Source organism: Diceros bicornis, chromosome 27, assembly GCF_020826845.1.
Source record: "Diceros bicornis minor isolate mBicDic1 chromosome 27, mDicBic1.mat.cur, whole genome shotgun sequence".
NCBI classification, from domain to species: domain Eukaryota; kingdom Metazoa; phylum Chordata; class Mammalia; order Perissodactyla; family Rhinocerotidae; genus Diceros; species Diceros bicornis.
In genome coordinates this window covers 37,286,938-37,304,818 of record NC_080766.1, presented here as the reverse complement: position 1 = coordinate 37,304,818, position 17,881 = coordinate 37,286,938, and the positions used below count along the sequence as shown (strand labels likewise).

Genomic DNA, 17,881 nt, shown 5'->3' with positions numbered 1-17,881 from the left:
CTTTCCGGATCCTTCATTATATGTTAGTTTCCATTTCATTATTTTCTACTGTAATTTTTATTATTTCCTTCCTTCCACATTCTTGGGGTTTATTTGCTGTTTTTTTTTCCCCCAGCTCTTGGGATGAATGCTTCATTAATTTAAAGTCTTTATTCTTTTAATACATACATTTAGCTTGATATATTTCCTTCAGAGTAATCTTTTAGCTGTATCTCTTGCATTTTTTAAGACTTTTTCTTTTAGAGCCATTTTAGGTTTACAACAAAATTGAGAGGGAGGTACAGACATTTCCATATACCCTACTACCAACATCACTCATCAGAATAGATTTTTCACTAAGGATGAACCTATACTGACACATCATAATCACCCAAAGTCCATAGTTTACCATAGGGTTCACCCTTGGTGTTATACAATGGGTCTGGACAATGCATAATAACATGTATCCATCATTATAGTATCATGTGAAGGACTTTCATTGCCCTAAAAATCCTCTGTGCTCTGCCTATTCATCTCTTTCCCCTTAATGCACATTTTCATTACTTACTAAGTACCATAGAAAGAATTTTATATACAAAGTTATCTGATTAACGTTAACTCATTCAAAGAATAAAAAGTTTGCTCTTTAATTGTTTTAGAGTAGGTGTAATGAAACTGCAAGTGTTTAAAACTTTTAAAATGATTTAAATCTTCTTAAAATATTTAACTAAAAAGTTAAAACTTTGGGAAGCAGAGATTCCCAAATCTTTAAATCTTTGGGAAGATTTACTTCTTCCTGTTAAATCTATGGAAAGCAAACAATTCTGCAGTGTTAACCATTAGTTAAATCTCTGGTTAACATAATTATCAAGTTAATATCTAAATTAGTGATAGTTTGGTTTCTCAGCAAGCATATATTAAGCTACATGTCCATAACTAAAATCTAAAAAAAATAAATCTTAGAGATGTACATGATTAGACTTAATCCATGTGAAAAATGTTTTGTTCAGAGAGTTTGCTTTTTCCATTAGAAAAGCCTTTTCCTTTACCTGGTGTGCAGCTCTGGAAGATTTAGAAAACTGCTTCTCCAAGATGTTTTTCAAATCTACTGATAAACTCCCTTGTGAACTAGAACTGAAAAAGAAAAGTTTGTTCTGAATTATTTTAAAATAAAACAGTCCTGCTTATATAAAGAAAAAAATATATTTACTGTAGGTCATTTTAAACACTGAGTAAATGGAGAGTCACAAGTTCCTGAATAGAAATATTACCATGATGCTGATTCTCCCAAAATTAATCTCTAAATCCAAAGAAATCTCAGTAAAAATCCCTATAAAATTAGAGGTAGAGGAGGACCAGATGAATTGATCATAAAAATGATGTGGAAGAACCACTTTTGGAGGAAAAAAAAAGAAAGAAGAGGGATTTGCACTGATCATCAAAAGTTACTGCAAATCTATAGTCATCAATAATAACACAGTCCTGAAACAAGAAATGTGTCCAAAAGACATTGCAAAGATGCTCTATCTCAAGGCAAAATCTAATAATAAGATATAACTGTTTCAGAAAGTCTGATTCCTAATGCTGGTGAGGGTTAGGAGGATTCAAGTACTCTAGGCAGTGTTTTCTGACACCAAATGTGTCTTTTTCTGACACCAAATACTTGTCATTTTTCTACACCAATTCTCCAACACCAACTGGGTGTCCAACAATTCAATTCAATTTTGACACCAACTCTGGAGTTAACGCAGGCCCCACAAGTTAAAAGCTCAGTCTCACAAGACTGTCCTCACTTCAGACGTCAGCCACAACGGGGTTCCCAGGCTATCCTCACTTTTGCCCAGCCTGAGGTTCCCGTGACCCACCTCAGGTTCAATAATTCCCTAGAACACTCACAGAACTCAGGAAAGCACTTTACTTACTATTACCAGTTTACTATACAGGATAAACTCAGGAACAGCGCAACGCAAGAGATGCAGAGGAAGGTATGGGGGAGCAGGGTGCCGCAGAGCTTTCATGTGGTCCAGGAGTGCGCCATCTTCCCAGCATCTCCATGTACTCATCAACTGGGAAGTTCCTGGAGCCCTGATCTTTAGATGTTTTAATCGACTTTTCATTACATAGGCACGAATGATTAAATTACCAGCCACTGGTGACTGAACTCGATTTCCAGCCCCCTTCTCCTCCTTGGAGATCAGGGCGTGGGGCTGAAAGTTCCAACCTTCCAATCACATGCTTGGTCTTTCTGGTGACCAGCTCCAATCCTGAAGGTATCTAGGGACCCAGCCTTGAGTCACCTCGCCCAGCCTTGAGTCACCTCGTTAGTATAAACTCAGGTAGGGTGGAAAGGGAATCAACATAAGTAACAAAAGACACTCATCACTAGGGAAATTCCAAGGGTTTTATGAGCTCTGTATCAGGAACTGGGGACAAACACTAAATGTATATATTTTTATTATACCACATCCTGTCAGAGCTTAGGAGGAATGTGAACACTGCCCATTTTCTGGAAAGACAATTTGGCAAAATCTATCAAAGTTAAAATTACACATCCCCTTTTCACAGAGCAATTCCACTCTAGAAATTTCTTCTTCAAATATACATCTATACCATGAAACATCCTGCAGCCATAAAAATGAAGGATTATAGATCTCTATGGTCTGATATGGGAAGATATGCAAGATATTTTGAAAGAGATAAAAGCAAGCTGTAGGCCAGAATGGTTCTAACAACAACGAAAATGACAGTGAACAACGACAGCTGAAGTGTACTGGGCAGTCACCATGTTCCAGGGCTCTAAGTGTTTTATGTGGTTATCCCATTTAATCATGAAATAACCACAGGAGGTAGACGTAATCAAATAAGAAGTTTTCAGTTTGAAAACAGAAACAAAATACCAGGAATAGAAATTTACCTTTAACAAAACAGTTTAAAATTATGTTCATGTATGTGGTTTGGGGTTTTTTTGTGGTGAGGGGAGGTGGGGCGTTGAAACTCAGGAATTTTCTACCAAATAATAGAACAATATAATATACTATGCCCTTGCTTTGTATCTAATTTTTGTAGCATCATCAAAAAATGGTCATTTTTTTAAAATAGGGCTTTACTAATTTCTCTTAGTGCTTTGATTTTCACATCATTCTCCTTGAAGTCCCTATCAAGGAATCAGTCTCAAGAAATGAAGATGAGAAAACTGACAACTGATGTAACTGTGGCAGAAATGGCTTTGCAGTTTTTCCATCATCACTTTCATTGACTTCATGAACTTCTGTATCTATTGTAAGATTTACAATTTCACTTTCCAATCAATTTCTATCTTTGTAGGTAATAGGGGATTAACTATAAAGATAGGTGATGAATTCCTACTGTTAATTTTGGGGGGGATGTTTGGTAGAACTATTGCTGTAGGTGGTCAGTTCGTTAGTAAATACTTTCCTCTAATGATAATTACTCAAAAGAGCCTCTGAATATACACATACTCATGCTTGCGTATGCAGAGTAAGTTTCCACAAGGCCAAGAAATTGTTAACAGCAAGTTCCTAAAGGAAGCCATTAGAGAAGGAAGTGTGGGAGAGGTGAAATAAAGTGAACAGGGAAGAAGACTTAATTTTCACCTTATACTTCTCTGAAAATTTTTCCTCTTATGAGCATGTATTTTGAAATTTTAAAAAATTAATACTGATATATTTCGTATTATATGACTTTCAGAAATCAGTATTAACATCCAGGATTAATAATCCTTTAACCAAAAATGACCCTTTCCTAAAAACATGCCTTTGATATTTGAAAGAGATTTTAGTTTTCACCATAATACACATATGTAAAGGTAGCTACTACTTGAAAGGTTTTTTTTTCCCTTTTTCTTTTTTCTTGGGAGGAGGACATTAGAGGAAAAAAAAACACCTTATATAAAAAACATACCTGAACTTCTCCAATTCATTGTTTCGGGATTTTTGTTTTCCTTTATATTTTGGAGGCTGACCTGTAAATATAAAGGTATTTGTTCCTGAAATCTGTACATAAAAATGTATAAGCTTGAAAGTAAAACAATAAAAAATAGGTAAGTTGGAACGAGAGAGCAAAGCAAGCAATATCGTGTGTGAATGTAACTACAAACAGGTAACCCAGAAAGGAAGCTACTGCTGATGCTTTTCTAGGTATGCTATAAAATTACTATAAATTATGATTATTATTATTTAGGCTATAATAGATACAGAGAGAAAATTGCCTGTTCTCAGGCAATTTACAAACAGATAGGGAAAAAAGGTAGTCACAGCAGTAATTAAACAATAATCACCACTAAGGAGAAGATACTGTGCTGTTAGTGACAAATTAATTCCATAAAAACTGCTCCCATAACTCACAGAGGGGAGAAATCACTTAAGGTGGAGTGGTTGGGAAAAGCATTAGAGGAGATAAAGCATTTGTGTTTAGTTTTAAGGAACAAGCAGGATTTGGATAGAATAGGCCAAACCCAAGAGTGAAGTTCATCTGAAGAACCACTAAGTAAACCTGTGTGATCTGGAGAGTTTGGTGAGGACATAAGGTTGGGAAGGGGCTGCAAAGACAGGATGGGGTGAGTGTTACAGGTCCTGTGCTTCTGATTCTCCAGATCTATGGGCTCAGCCTTGATCCCACTGGCAGGAGCAGTGAGCTTTCGGGCAGAGGAGTGACACGCGCAAGGCTGTGTAGGAGAGAGCACAGCAATAGGGACGGGGTGTATTTGATGGAGGCTTTAGGAAGAAATAAGGCAGAGCTGGTTTTGGTGGCCTCAGAAAAAAAAAAGAGGCTTCTAGAAAGGCAGAACAGTTCTAGTTTGATTTCTGCTGTGTGATCTAGGGTAAAACTACTTAACCCTAACCCTGAGATCTGAATTTCTTGGCCTGAATGTAGATGCTGAAGTGTAGATGGGATTTAAATTATTTATTTAAATGTGCCGTCTGATAATAATGGCCTAAGAAATACTGATAAATTAAAAGCCATTTTCCAAAAGAAGTTTTGTCCTCAAAGATTTTTCACATGCTATTAGAGTTACATCAGGTAAGACAATCAGCTGAGTTTCCCCTCTTTATAATTCTGCTAATGTGCTAACCAAATGGAAATGCCCAGCAGTAAGTAGTTGGATATGTTGCAGTGGAGCCTAAGAGAAGATTAGAACTGCAGGAAGCAAAAGACAGAAGCAAAAACAGTGAAAAGAAAACAAACGAACCAACAAATAAGAGAAATGAAAGTAACGGGCTCACTAAATATAAGGTCAACAATCTCCCCACAACAACCCTCAGAGGAACACATGAGAGCTCGAGATAAGTAACTTATGTGTAACAACCACCTTGAGTCATCAAGAATATCTGTTTTTCTTAGACTTTGTTTTAAAAGGCAGGGAAGCATGTAATCCACCCTAGAAGGATTTCCATCAAAATCTGGCAGAATAAAGGGAGATTGAGAAATAAATGAAGTGTGAATATTCGCTTCTCTGGAACCCTTCATTTCCCAATGACGCCAAGTAAATGAGGTCCTGCTGTGTGTCTGAGTACTTACTAGATGCATAAATAAACATATGCACTAAGCACATGCAATTTAAGATAAACCAGTGTTAGCCTAAAGCATCCCTTCTCAAGGGGGGGGTGACATTACCTCCAACAGGGTGAAAATTGGTTACTGGGACAAAAAAAAATCACTCTTTTTATATATAATGCATAGATGTACATAAACAGACACACAGTATCTGTGGTATTAAAATTTCATGGGAGGAGAACAATTAGGAAAAAAATATCTGGGCCAGCCCCGTGGCTTAGCGGTTAAGTGCGCACGCTCCGCTGCTGGCGGCCCGGGTTCGGATCCCGGCGCACACCGACGCACCGCTTGTCCAGCCATGCTGAGGCCGCGTCCCACATACAGCAACTAGAAGGATGTGCAGCTATGACATGCAACTATCTACTGGGGCTTTGGGGGAAAAAATAATAATAATAATAATAAAAAAATTATTAAAAAAAAAATCTAAAAAGGCTCTTTGGGGGAGAAGATAATGAAATAAAGGTTGAGAAACATTGGCCTAATGGAAATAAGGTAGCAGATCCAGAAGAGCTTCATCTTGCCTTTCCATTCCTTTTATTTGGATTTCCAAAATTAAATTTATTAAATAATATGAAAAGACTGAGCACTGATTTCAAATAAATATTCAATGTTTCCCTAACATACAAGCATTATAAAGTAAAAGAACGACAGCAAATATAAGTGAGGCTCAGGCAAATTTTAAGGCATAGAAATTCTGAGGCAACACTACATTAACTCAGAAACAATTTACATAAGCAAAAAAACTCACCTGATGGTGGAAGAAATTCAGGATGACAGTCACAATCATCTACCTTCAGAGCCTCATCTACCACCTACCCATGAAAATAAAATTAGTGAGATTTTCATAAAAATACAGCCATGAAGAATTCAACAGCTAAATAAAAGAGGATAGAATTTATCCAAGCACCTAAAAAACTCAGCTGGTTATTAAGCCTAAATGAATAAACAATCAAACAAAATGATAACTAATGATAAGAGATTATGATATGATATGACAAAATGTCAAATGACAGTTCTATTTCTGACACCTCATATGATGCTTGACAGGGCAGTTGTTCCGTAAGTGTCTATATTGAATTAACACCATCACATCTTTCTTTATGCTCCTCTCCCTGAGTACAGCCTCTTTGAGATTTTCATTATTAACAACAAAAGCACTATACAGTGGGTTGGAAAAGTCCCCTTGAATGCCTACTACCCATCTAACTCCAAAACACTATTTTCTTTTTTTCCCCTCAAGCCCTGGAGAGAAATATAAATGTGGACTTGCTGATACCTGCTGAGCTCTGAGAACACTACAGTGCAAAGGAAAACTCAGATACAGATCATCAGGGACAGTGATCAACAGTCAGGCTAGGGGGCCGGCCCCATGGCATAGCGGTTAAGTGTGTGCACTCCGCTGCTGGCGGCCTGGGTTCGGATCCTGGGGCGTGTACCAACACACCGCTTGTCAAGCCATGCTGTGGCGGCGTCCCACATAAAGTGGAGGAAGATGGGCATGGATGTTAGCTCAGGGCCAGTCTTCCTCAGCATAAAAAAAGAGGAGGATTGGCAGATGTTAGCTCAGGGCTAATCTTCCTCACAAAAAAGTCAGGCTAGAGGCCCAGTGGTGCTCTGAAGAAGCCAGCAGGCCAAGGTTCTGCTGAGCACAGCAATGAATCAAAGCCTGGGGGGACCACTGCTGTTAAGAGCAACAGAGGCTGCAGAAATACCCTGGGCAGAGAGGGGATGGGGTGCCTCCCAGGCCCAGCGTAGCACAAGTTGGGTGAGTGGGCTGGTGCAGTGCCAGGCAGCCAAGTAGATCGAAAAAGGGAGGAACAGAAAAATCAGAAGCATTGTAAGGGGTGGGGTAACTTAGCCATCGGACCCCACTGACACTCATTCCCAAGTGATTTTCTGACTGGGAGACACGTAAAAGGAAGGCATACCAAGAGAACTATCCAAGTGGCCAAGTGAAATTTAGAAAAAAATATTTTGAAAACACACAAATGTGACTTCAAAAGAAATTCTGTGGTGATGAAGTATTGTCTTAATGTAGTTGTAGGAGGTAGTTGGATTATATATTAAAGAAAGAGAATCATTCTCTTGATATCAATAGGCAAAAAGGGGTTCATATCACCAAAATATTTAGTTTCCATTATCACCAAAATATTATTGTAAAAATATGAGACTATCTATACTTGAAATAATTTTAATTTTAGTTTTTCATTCAGCTTACCTTTGGATTCTGGTTACCACCGTTTGCCATTTCGTGGTTAGTTTTTCTGGAATCTTTTTCAGTCTCCACAAAGTTAAGTGAAGTACTAAACGCAGGTGCTGATAAACTAGGTATGTAGGCCCTGAGGGAGGGTAAAAGGAATAATCATTTTATTTCTATTGATTAGTACACATTTTTAAAAAGTTATCCTTCAAACAAACAGGTTTCAGCAATTACAGCCTTTTTAACGTGAAAGCAAGATAATATTGTTTTAAAAAGAATCTCTACCTCTGAAACTGGGCTCTATATATAAATATTATTTTAAATTTGGTACTAAAAACTGAAAATAGATTAAGAACAGTTCAAGAAATGTATTCTGTTTTTTAATATTAAAATAAGTTTTAAATTCCACAGCTTCAATAGCTTAGGTATCTGAAGCATGTGGGCAAAAGCGTAATCTAACTTAATTGCCAAGTAAGCAAACTCAGAACCCTGGCTGCTATTTGTTTTCTTGTGAGCATCCTCAAGTCTGTTGCCGATTTCTAATACAAAGTGTCTTAGCTTTTGAAAAGATATTGGGAGGCTGGAGGGCAGATGTTTCCAGGACAGAGAGGAAGGGTAAACAGGCACAGGCTGTGCAGAGAAAGACAAACGTCACATGATTTCACTCATATGTGGAAGATAAACACACAGAGAACAGATTAGTGGTTACCAGAGCGGTTACCAGGGAAGCGGGTTAGGGGGTGGGCATAAGGGGTAAAGGGGCACATATATATGGTGACTGACAAATAATGTACAGCTGAAATTTCACAATGTTATAAACTATTATGACCTCAATAATTTTTCTTAAAAAAGGCAGAGGCTGTGCCACTGCTCTCTGTTGCCAGGACCCTCATGGCCAAAATTGGTCCCCTTCAGGCACACTAACGTCTAACGAACATTTCACTCTTCTTTTCCCATAGGCTTAGGCTACTGATCTCCAACATATACATGGGCAAATAATTCAGCAACACAAATCTGACAATTCACAGGTCACCTGATCTTACACACCAACACTTTAAAAATCACCTCTCCTCCATCCATCCCCAACTTTATTGTGGTTGCTTTTAGCTACTAAAGTGTCAAGCAAAAGCAATTCTTAAACTCACTGGACGAAGCCATTCCAAGTTACAGCTACTAAACGGATTGGTATCAACTCACCTGCTTTCATAAAAGGCTTTAATTGAATTCCTGGCTGGTGTTCGACCTATAAAAATTAATCACACACACACAGTAATCAGTAGATTGGCAACACATACCATAAACGATTTTCAAATTTCCTTTAAGCTGACAATAAGAACATCACATTTAGAGAACTGAAAAATAAACCTAAGCAATTTTACATTTCTAGATGTTTTTAGTTTTAGGATAGTGCCAACAAAATGTTACACAACCTTACTTGACATTCCATTACATGTGATCATTGACTAGAGGCAGCAAGATATAAATCTGAATCAGAGATGGTACCTGTCTTCAAGGAGCTCACAATCTTACAATCATGTTATGCTGGATGACAACATTTGCTGGTGAAACAGAACTGCTCAGCTCAGCTTTTAAGACACTAAATACCCAAAGAAGAAAAAACAGGCAAGACCTATATGCTGCAAGTGTAGAGTAAGGGAAGGTTAAGCACTGGAGAAAGCAAAATGACTTAGGAGAGAAAACAAAGGCAGAAAGAAAATCTAGAATTCCTAGCCTACACAGCCAATTTCTGATATAGACATATATATACAGACACACACACACGTATATATGATATATATGTTTATATATGCACATACACTCAGCACGTTATAGAATTAGCCACAAACTTGGTGCAAAAACATCAAATAACTCTATTGAAGGGCCTTTCCTTTAGGAAATAACCATAGTAATGGAGGAAAAGTTCTTACACACTTTTGTTTCAAAAAGCTTTACTTTATTCAAACTTTCAAGAAGGCATATTTTTCTACAGAAGAATAAGTAACAATCTGTTGCTGTCTTGCCTCAAATAAAAAATACAAATCATTTATAATTAGCTAATGGAATATAACACTAACGTAATTCTATACAAATAGAAATGGAAAACTTAAGTGAACTGACCAACATAACACAATTACTACAAATCACCTGAGAATTGATTTATGGTCCTCCATTAATCCACGAAACCCACCTTCAAAGTATTAAAGGGAATTCAATTGTAACCAAAAGAATCTTAGGTGAAATACCTTGCAGGTCTTCTATTTGTTTTTGTAACTTTACATGCTGCTGAATTAGATCCTGGATTCCCTCAGGGTCATTTTTACAGAGTTTTTGAGCTTTTATGTTTGCTTGTAGGGCCCAGTCATACTCCCCCAGCATAGAAAGAGCAGCACAATAACGATAATGACCCTGTTCCAAAAAGATAAATTTAATTCTTTCTCAAAAATATGTTTAAGTTAAAGAAAGTAGATAAGGAGAAAATATTTTGCTTTAAAACTGATTAGTTACTTAAAATGCTAGATTAGGACCCTATCAATGAAATATAAATAAAAATGTTAATACTTCTCAGGAAATAAAATTTACCTAAATGAGCTATGTGAAAAGTTATAAATAGTATTCATAATAATTTTTAGCAACTGACTAGAGATCAGTATTTCTGCATAAGAGATTTTCATACCCCCCAAAGAATTCAACCTTTATTATATTTTACTAGTAAAGAATGAAATATATTATCTTATACCAAATAAAGTACAAAAATCATTCATTATAAAGAAGCAATTTTTTTCAAAATACTTTAAGGCAGTAATAGTCTCTAGGTTATTACATTCCCTACACTTTGGAAATCAAAAGAATGTTAGAGCTGGAAAGAACAATCAGCCTGTGCGGTCGTTTCCCAACCCTCTGACAGGCACGGGCACAGGTAAGGGGTGCACCCAGGCTAGGTCTTCCTTCCAGCTCTCTTAATCAGCTCTTCATTATTTCATCTCTAAGTGTAGTTCTTGACCTTAAGAAAAGGTTCGAAAACCACTGATTTACCCTTAATTCCAATGATTAGGTTTTTTTGTTTTGTTTTGTTCTTTGCTACAGAGCCACAGTCCTGGCTGGCCCCACTTACGCATTTTGAGAAATCTTCTATATCAAGGATGAACTCTTTAATCTAGAAAGCTAATATTACCAAGCCTGGGGCTAACTCAACCAACCCCACTTGTAGCTACTCACAAACCCAATTACCATTTCAGCCACAGTATCTCCACTTCAGAATTGATTTACAAGTAAAAGAGGCTAGAAACTGGCCTAATGCCACACTTATTTAGAGGCAAACCAAGGAACCCTAATCTTATGACTCTGAGTCTTGAGCTCTTTTCTCTTTACCGCACATTTTACAAAGAACACTCTGATTCTATGAGAAAACATGATATGAGCAATAAGTGACCCTTTTAAGATGAGCTTTTCACTAAAAGAAGCCAAAAAGAACCACAAGGACCTTTGTTTATGCAGGTTCAGTGCATATATAATCCTGTTCTGGTGCACAAACCCAACTTGTAAGCTCTAGAGCATTTTTTTAACCGGACAATTTAGGCTCAGATCAAAGATCCCAATTCAGATTGCATTTGGTTAAACTCTGCTTCTCCTCAAAGGCATAAGAAGATAAAGCAATCTCTCAGACCTGCTACAAGACCAAAATCCTATCTCCTAGGCATATGTCAACTTCAAAGTTAGATAACTGCATAAAAAAAAAATCACAGCACAGGAAATTATGATAGATTATAAACCATACCTCCTAAATTTGTAGAAAACACTTTTTCTTTCTCTTTTCCCCCCAACTTTGTCATCTTTTACTAGGTCCTTTTCCCTAAACTCTATAAAACTCAGTAATAACATCTATTGGTTGAGAAAGGAGTTTATTCAGATATCTTTGCTGAAGTTGTTTGAATGAAGCTTAAATTAAAGGTATCTCAGAGAGTTTCTTGAACCCAATTACAATAGCAAGTTTTGCTCTTTGACACCATCTCATTCTGTATGACACACATAGAAATTCCCTATGGTTTATCTACCTAGCATCCACCCCTTTTGGGTGCCACCATGTCCCTACTCCACATAGTAACAGCAGGACTGTCAATTCTAGTGCCCCATCTCAACAATGGATGGTAGGATAGAAGCGCAGCTGTGACCCAGGAGACTGGCCAATTGAAATGCACCATCTCCCAGGTCATAGCGATCAATCTGCAGGTGGGCACATAGCTCACTCAGGATCAGTCTGAGGCATCCTTCAGGTATACTATATAGATACTAAAAGAGGTTCTGAAAAATTAACAGCGATCAAGGATATCAGTTTGGAGCTCCCACTACATGGTAAAAATCTTTTTCAACATGAATCCAAGAGAGTCTAGACTCTGACTGCCACTTCTGGTCAAGATGGAATAACAGGGATTGGATTTACCCTCTTGCCTAAAACAAACAAACAAGAACAAAGTATATGAAACAAAGGTTTGCAAGACACTGGATATCAAGCAACAAAAGAGAGTAATCCCTGAGAGATGAGAAAAACACGAAGTAAGCCCTATGACTGCTCCAGCTTACTGACTGGAGCGTCTAAGCCATGAACAGTGAGAAAGAACCCAGGCAGAGACCACAGTCTCAGTGAGAAAGACAGAGTCGTGAGTCCAGGAAAGCTAAGGCAGCTGAAGTTTGCAGGGCAGAGGACCAGAGAAGAGAGAGCTGCGCAGAGAACTCCAGAGACCTCCAGAGGGTCCCTGAGAGTCTTCAGCTCGGCACTAATCAGTGCATGCATGTGGGGAATTACCCAAGCCAGGGAAAGAACCACCTGACAAGCTACAAGGGAACAACAGTCAGCACTCACACAGGGCCAGAAATAATTCCTGCTCCCACCGACCAGAGACGAAAACATAATTCATGGAATATCAAGTAGAGTACACAGAAGAGTTTGGCCCCACTTGTGGAGAAAAAGTTAGCCCTAGACCAAGTACCACTGTGGTCCCACCTAACAAAGTTAAAACAGGGCTCCAAAGAGTTAAACTGTTTCCAAGTAACTTTACTGCACCCCAAAATAAAGCTCAAAAATATTTACAGAGACACAAAAATATCAGTACCAAATAAGGTAAAATTCACGTCTGGCATCCAACCAAAAATTACTAGGTACGCAAAGAAGGCAAATGTGATCTATGATGCAGAGAAAAATCAATCAATTGAAAACAACCCAGAAATGACACAGATGCTAGAATTAGTAGACAAGGACATTAAAACCGATATTATAAATATATTCCATATGTTCAAAAAGCTAAAAGATAGACTGAACATATTAAGTAAAGACATGAAATATATAAGACATACTCAAATTGAAATTCTAGAGATGAAAGCTATAGCACTTAAGACAAAAAATACATTGGATGGAAATAAAGGCAGATCAGACACTGCAGAAGAAAAGATCAGTGAACCTGAGGACAAAACAATAGAGAACCTAGGTAAAAGGAAACACAGAGAGAAAAGAGAAAAAAGACTGAAAATGAAGCTAACAAACAGGGAAGTACGGCTGAGAAGCACCAAGAAAAATGTGTACAGATCTGGATCCAACCATGCCTGAAGCTAACCCCTAGATTTTTAATTACAATAAGCCAGTAAGTTCCCTTTTCTACTTAAGCCAAATCAAAGTTAGGGTTTATCACTCACAACAAAAGAATCCTAACATATCCCTCAAAATGAAAAGGTTCTTGAGGACATTTGTAAGGCTATTGGTTTGTACACTGTGTAACAACATCACAAGGCAATGCACACAGAAATGTCAATAAATATCTGTTGACTATACCATAAAAATTCTCACTCTTTAGGATACCGTGACTCATCCTCTCTTAAGCCTGAAAGCATGTCTAGGACAGTTGACATTGTACCCGTCTTCTGTATCTGGAAAGAAGGAAGAAAAAATGGCCACCCTCACACAGAAATCTACAGAGTACCTTCCTATACAGCCTTATATTCTAAAGGCATGACTCAATAGACTCAGGCTCATAATTAATTATTAAGTAAAAGGATTCTTATAAAATAAAGAATGTACCCTGCACAGTCTACTTTTGCTCTTGAAGCTCAAGCTATCCTTCAACGAGCATTGCTTTCTAGCAAAACAAAATGAAAAATGACCTGGATATAGAGTTACCAAATCTTTCAAATACTTACTAGAAGTTGTGTTTTTATCTACACTCATATTTTTACAATCATCACAAAACATTCCAATCAAAAAAAAAAAGAGTGAACCAACATTAAATATAGTTAACTGATCTTTGACAAAGGAGCAAAGGCAATACAATAGAGCAAAGACAGTCTTCTCAACAAATGGTGCTGGAACAACTGGACATACACATGTAAAAAAAATGCATCTACACACAGACCTTACACCCTTCACAAAAATTAACTCAAAATGGATCACAGAACTAAATGTAAGATGCAAAACTATAAAACTCCTAAAAGATAACATAGGGGAAAACCTAGATGACCTTGGGTATGGCAATGACTTTTTAGATACAAAACCAAAGGAATGATACATGTAAGAAATAACTGATAAGCTGGACTTGATTAAAATTAAAAACTTCTGCTCTGTGAAAGACAATGTCAAGAAAATGAGAAGACAAGTCACAGTCCAGGAGAAAATATTTACAAAAGACACATCTGATAAAGGACTGTTACCCAAAATATACAAAGAATTCTTAAAACTCAACAATCAGAAAACAAGCAATCGATTAAAAAATGGGCCAAAGACCTTAACAGATACCTCATCAAAGAAGATATACAGTGGCAAATAAGCACATAAAAAGATGCTCCACATCATATGTCATCAGGGAAATGTAAATTAAGACAAAAACGAGGTACCACTACACACCTATTAGGATGGCCAAAATTCAGAACACTGACAACACCAAATGCTGAGGAGGATGCGCAGCAACAGGAACTCTCATTCATTGCTGGTGGGAATGCGAAATGGTGCAACCACTTTGGAAGACAGTTTGGCGGTTTCTTAAAACACTAAACATATTCTTACCATAGAATCCAGCAATCACACTCCCTGGTATTGACCCAAAGGAGCTGAAAACTTATGTCCATACTAAAACCTGCACATAGATATTTACAGCAGCTTTATTCATAATTGCCAAAACTCGGAAGCAACCAAGAAGTCCTTCAGGTGAATGAATAAATAAACTATGGTATATCCAGACAATGGAATGTTATTCCTCACTAAAAAATAGTTATCACGCCATGAAAAGACATGGAGAAAACTTAAATGCATATTACTAAGGAAAGAAGCCAATCTGAGAAGGTTGCATACTATATGATTCCAAGTATATGACATTCTGGAAAAAGCAACACTATGGAGACAGTAAAAAGATCACTGGTTGCTAGGGATTTGGGGGAAAGGATGGATAAGCAGAACAGAGGATTTTTAGGGCAGTGAAAATACTCGGTATGAACCATAATGGTGGATACATGTCATTATCCATTTGTCCAAACCCACAGAATGTACAACACCAAGAGTGAACCCTAAGATAAACTACGGACTTTGGGTGATTATGCTTCCATGTAGCTTCACCAATTGTCACAAATGCACCACTCTGTTGAGGGATGCTAATGATGGGGAAGGCTATGCATGTGTGGAGGCAGGGAGTTATGAGAAATCTCTGTACCTTCCTCTTAATTTTGCTGTGAACCTGAAACTGCTCTAAAAAAAACTCTTAAAAATAAAGAGTGAATATTTTATGTTTGATAAATTAAGCCAGGAATAAACATTCTACATAAAGTCCTCAAAGTAATTCAGAAAGTTTTAGTACTCTTTTTCTAAGTTTAAAATAGATTGAAATAGCAAAAGGTATTCTCTGGAAAACCAGTTATCATGGTCTGGGTTTCAGTATTAAGAATTCATCATCCATTCATGTGGTAAATACTTATAGAGCACCTGCCAAATGCCAGGTTCAGTGATCAGCAAAGCTTCTGTTTCAAGCACGATAACTCATAATGAGAACAGCAAGAAACTGATCACCCTCAAATAGAAGCACATCCAATGCTGGATTCTGAACCCAGTCTGGCCTTTTACTTGCAATGACACCTTGTAAAAGTCACTTTACCTTTCTGGGACTCAATTTCTTAGTCTATAAAATGAGGCATTTAAAAAGTGACTCCAAAATTTGGATGTGGAGGTCCACCCGGGGAATTTTACAATCCCCAGACTCTGATACACTCCTAGGCCACCTTAATCACAATTTGGGGGCTCTAAAATGCTATGATTCTACTCGTTCTGGTTTAAAAACACGCTATATAAAGCCAGGATTGAAGTCTGAAACATGTGTCTTTCTGTGTCTTATTTGAAGCTCTACTTAAAAAAGAATTTCAGATTTTTTTTTTTTTTTTTTTTTTTGTGAGGAGGTCAGCCCTGTGCTAACATCCGCCAATCCTCCTCTTTTTTTGCCGAGGAAGATGGCCCTGGGCTAACATCCGTGCCCATCCTCCTTCACTTTATATGGGACGCCGCCACAGCATGGCTTGCCAAAGCAGTGCGTCGGTGTGCGCCCGGGATCCGAACCAGCGAACCCCGGGCCGCCGCAGCGGAGCACGCACACCCAACTGCTTGCGCCACCAGGCCAGCCCCAAGAATTTCAGATTTTTTATGATTTAGGAAAAGAGATTAATATAACAAACATCTAGAACTATCTGTTAACATTCTGTTATATTTGCTTCAGATTCTTTTTTAATGAAAGAAATAAAACTATACAGAAACTATATGGCTGAAATCTCCTTCGCACCCTCTCTAATATTTCCCTCTCACTGTCCAGAAGCAAATACGATTCATAGCTATTTTTCTAGCCTACACTATGCTTTTATTGCTTTTTTCATTCAACTCTGTTTTTTAAATCTATAAATGTTGATAAGCCAGTTAACTCATTTCCACTGCAATCTAGTATTCGATTGATTCACTCACTAAGTCAACCAGTATTTACTGATGGGTGCCTGCTATGGGCCAGGCAACTTGTCAGGCAGTCCAGATTCAAGAGTGAACCAAACAAAAACACCTGTCCTCATGGAGCTCACATTGTCCTGGAGGACACACATTAAACACAACTTAAATAATATCTAGTGTATGTTCAGTGGTGATAAATGCTAAGAGGGAAAAAAGTAAAGCAGGAAGAGGACAGCAAATGTCTATGAAGGGGCAGGTCTGGCATTTTAGTAATGTGGCCAGAGTAGGTTTCAGGGAGAAGAGGACTTTCAATAAACAATGAAAGGTAATACGAGAGCTAGCTCAAGCTCTGGGAAACGGCATTGTAATTCTAGGTAGACGGAAGACCAAGTACAGACTGGGAGTGGGCCTGGCAAGTTTAAGGAAAAGTGAGGAGGCCTATGGGCCAACACCAGAGTGAATAAGGCAGAGCAGTAGGAGTGAGGCTGGAGAAATAATGGGTGTTCATCTGATATGCTGGGTGACAGATCAGATAGATCACAGTAACAACTTTGACCAAATGAAGATATCACATTCATCCACGGCTTTATTAACAAATATTTGGGTATTTGCAGTTTTGTGCCATAAATACAACGCTGCAATGTCCAACCTTGTACATCTTACCATGTGCACATATGCAAGAATGTTTGTGGGGTACACACACTCAGAATCAAGTAATATTGGCATACGTACATCACAGTGCTCTCCAAGTTGGTTGTAACCAATTTTCACCCCACTGGATTATGGATGGTTGCTATTAGCACACACAGTCACCAATATTCAGGATTACTGGTCTCTCTAATCTTTGCCAGTCTGAAGGACCCCAACAATATCACATTGTTTTATTTACTCATGTATATGTGGGTCTGTTAGGAGGCTCTCTATTCTGCTATCTTGGTTTCGCTTTTCTATGTCTGTACAATTTTAATTATTGGGAAATAGAACACAGTTTATTTCTACTGCACATTCAGGATTCCTCTTCTGTGAAACACACGTTTATCTTATTGGCTCATATTCTACTGGGTTTCTTATTTATTTTAGTTCTCTGCATATTCTGGACATAAATCCTATCAGTTATACATGTTAGATATACGACAAATTATCTCCTCCCAGACTACAATTTCATTCATAGTGTC

General features: G+C 37.8%; 1 protein-coding gene across 6 annotated transcripts in view; it reads right to left on the bottom strand.

The window, feature by feature from the left end:
* The window catches only part of TTC3 (tetratricopeptide repeat domain 3), a 129,169-nt gene that overhangs the window by 75,997 nt on the left and 35,291 nt on the right, over positions 1-17,881 (bottom strand). For all 6 annotated transcript variants that reach the window (XM_058523085.1, XM_058523087.1, XM_058523082.1 and 3 more), the window contains 6 exons: positions 9,997-10,159; positions 8,951-8,996; positions 7,772-7,892; positions 6,302-6,365; positions 3,901-3,961; positions 1,029-1,113 (listed from right to left, as the gene is read on the bottom strand). In XM_058523085.1, the coding sequence (XP_058379068.1) occupies positions 1,029-1,113; positions 3,901-3,961; positions 6,302-6,365; positions 7,772-7,892; positions 8,951-8,996; positions 9,997-10,159 (540 nt within the window). The remainder of the gene's footprint in view (positions 1-1,028; positions 1,114-3,900; positions 3,962-6,301; positions 6,366-7,771; positions 7,893-8,950; positions 8,997-9,996; positions 10,160-17,881) is intronic.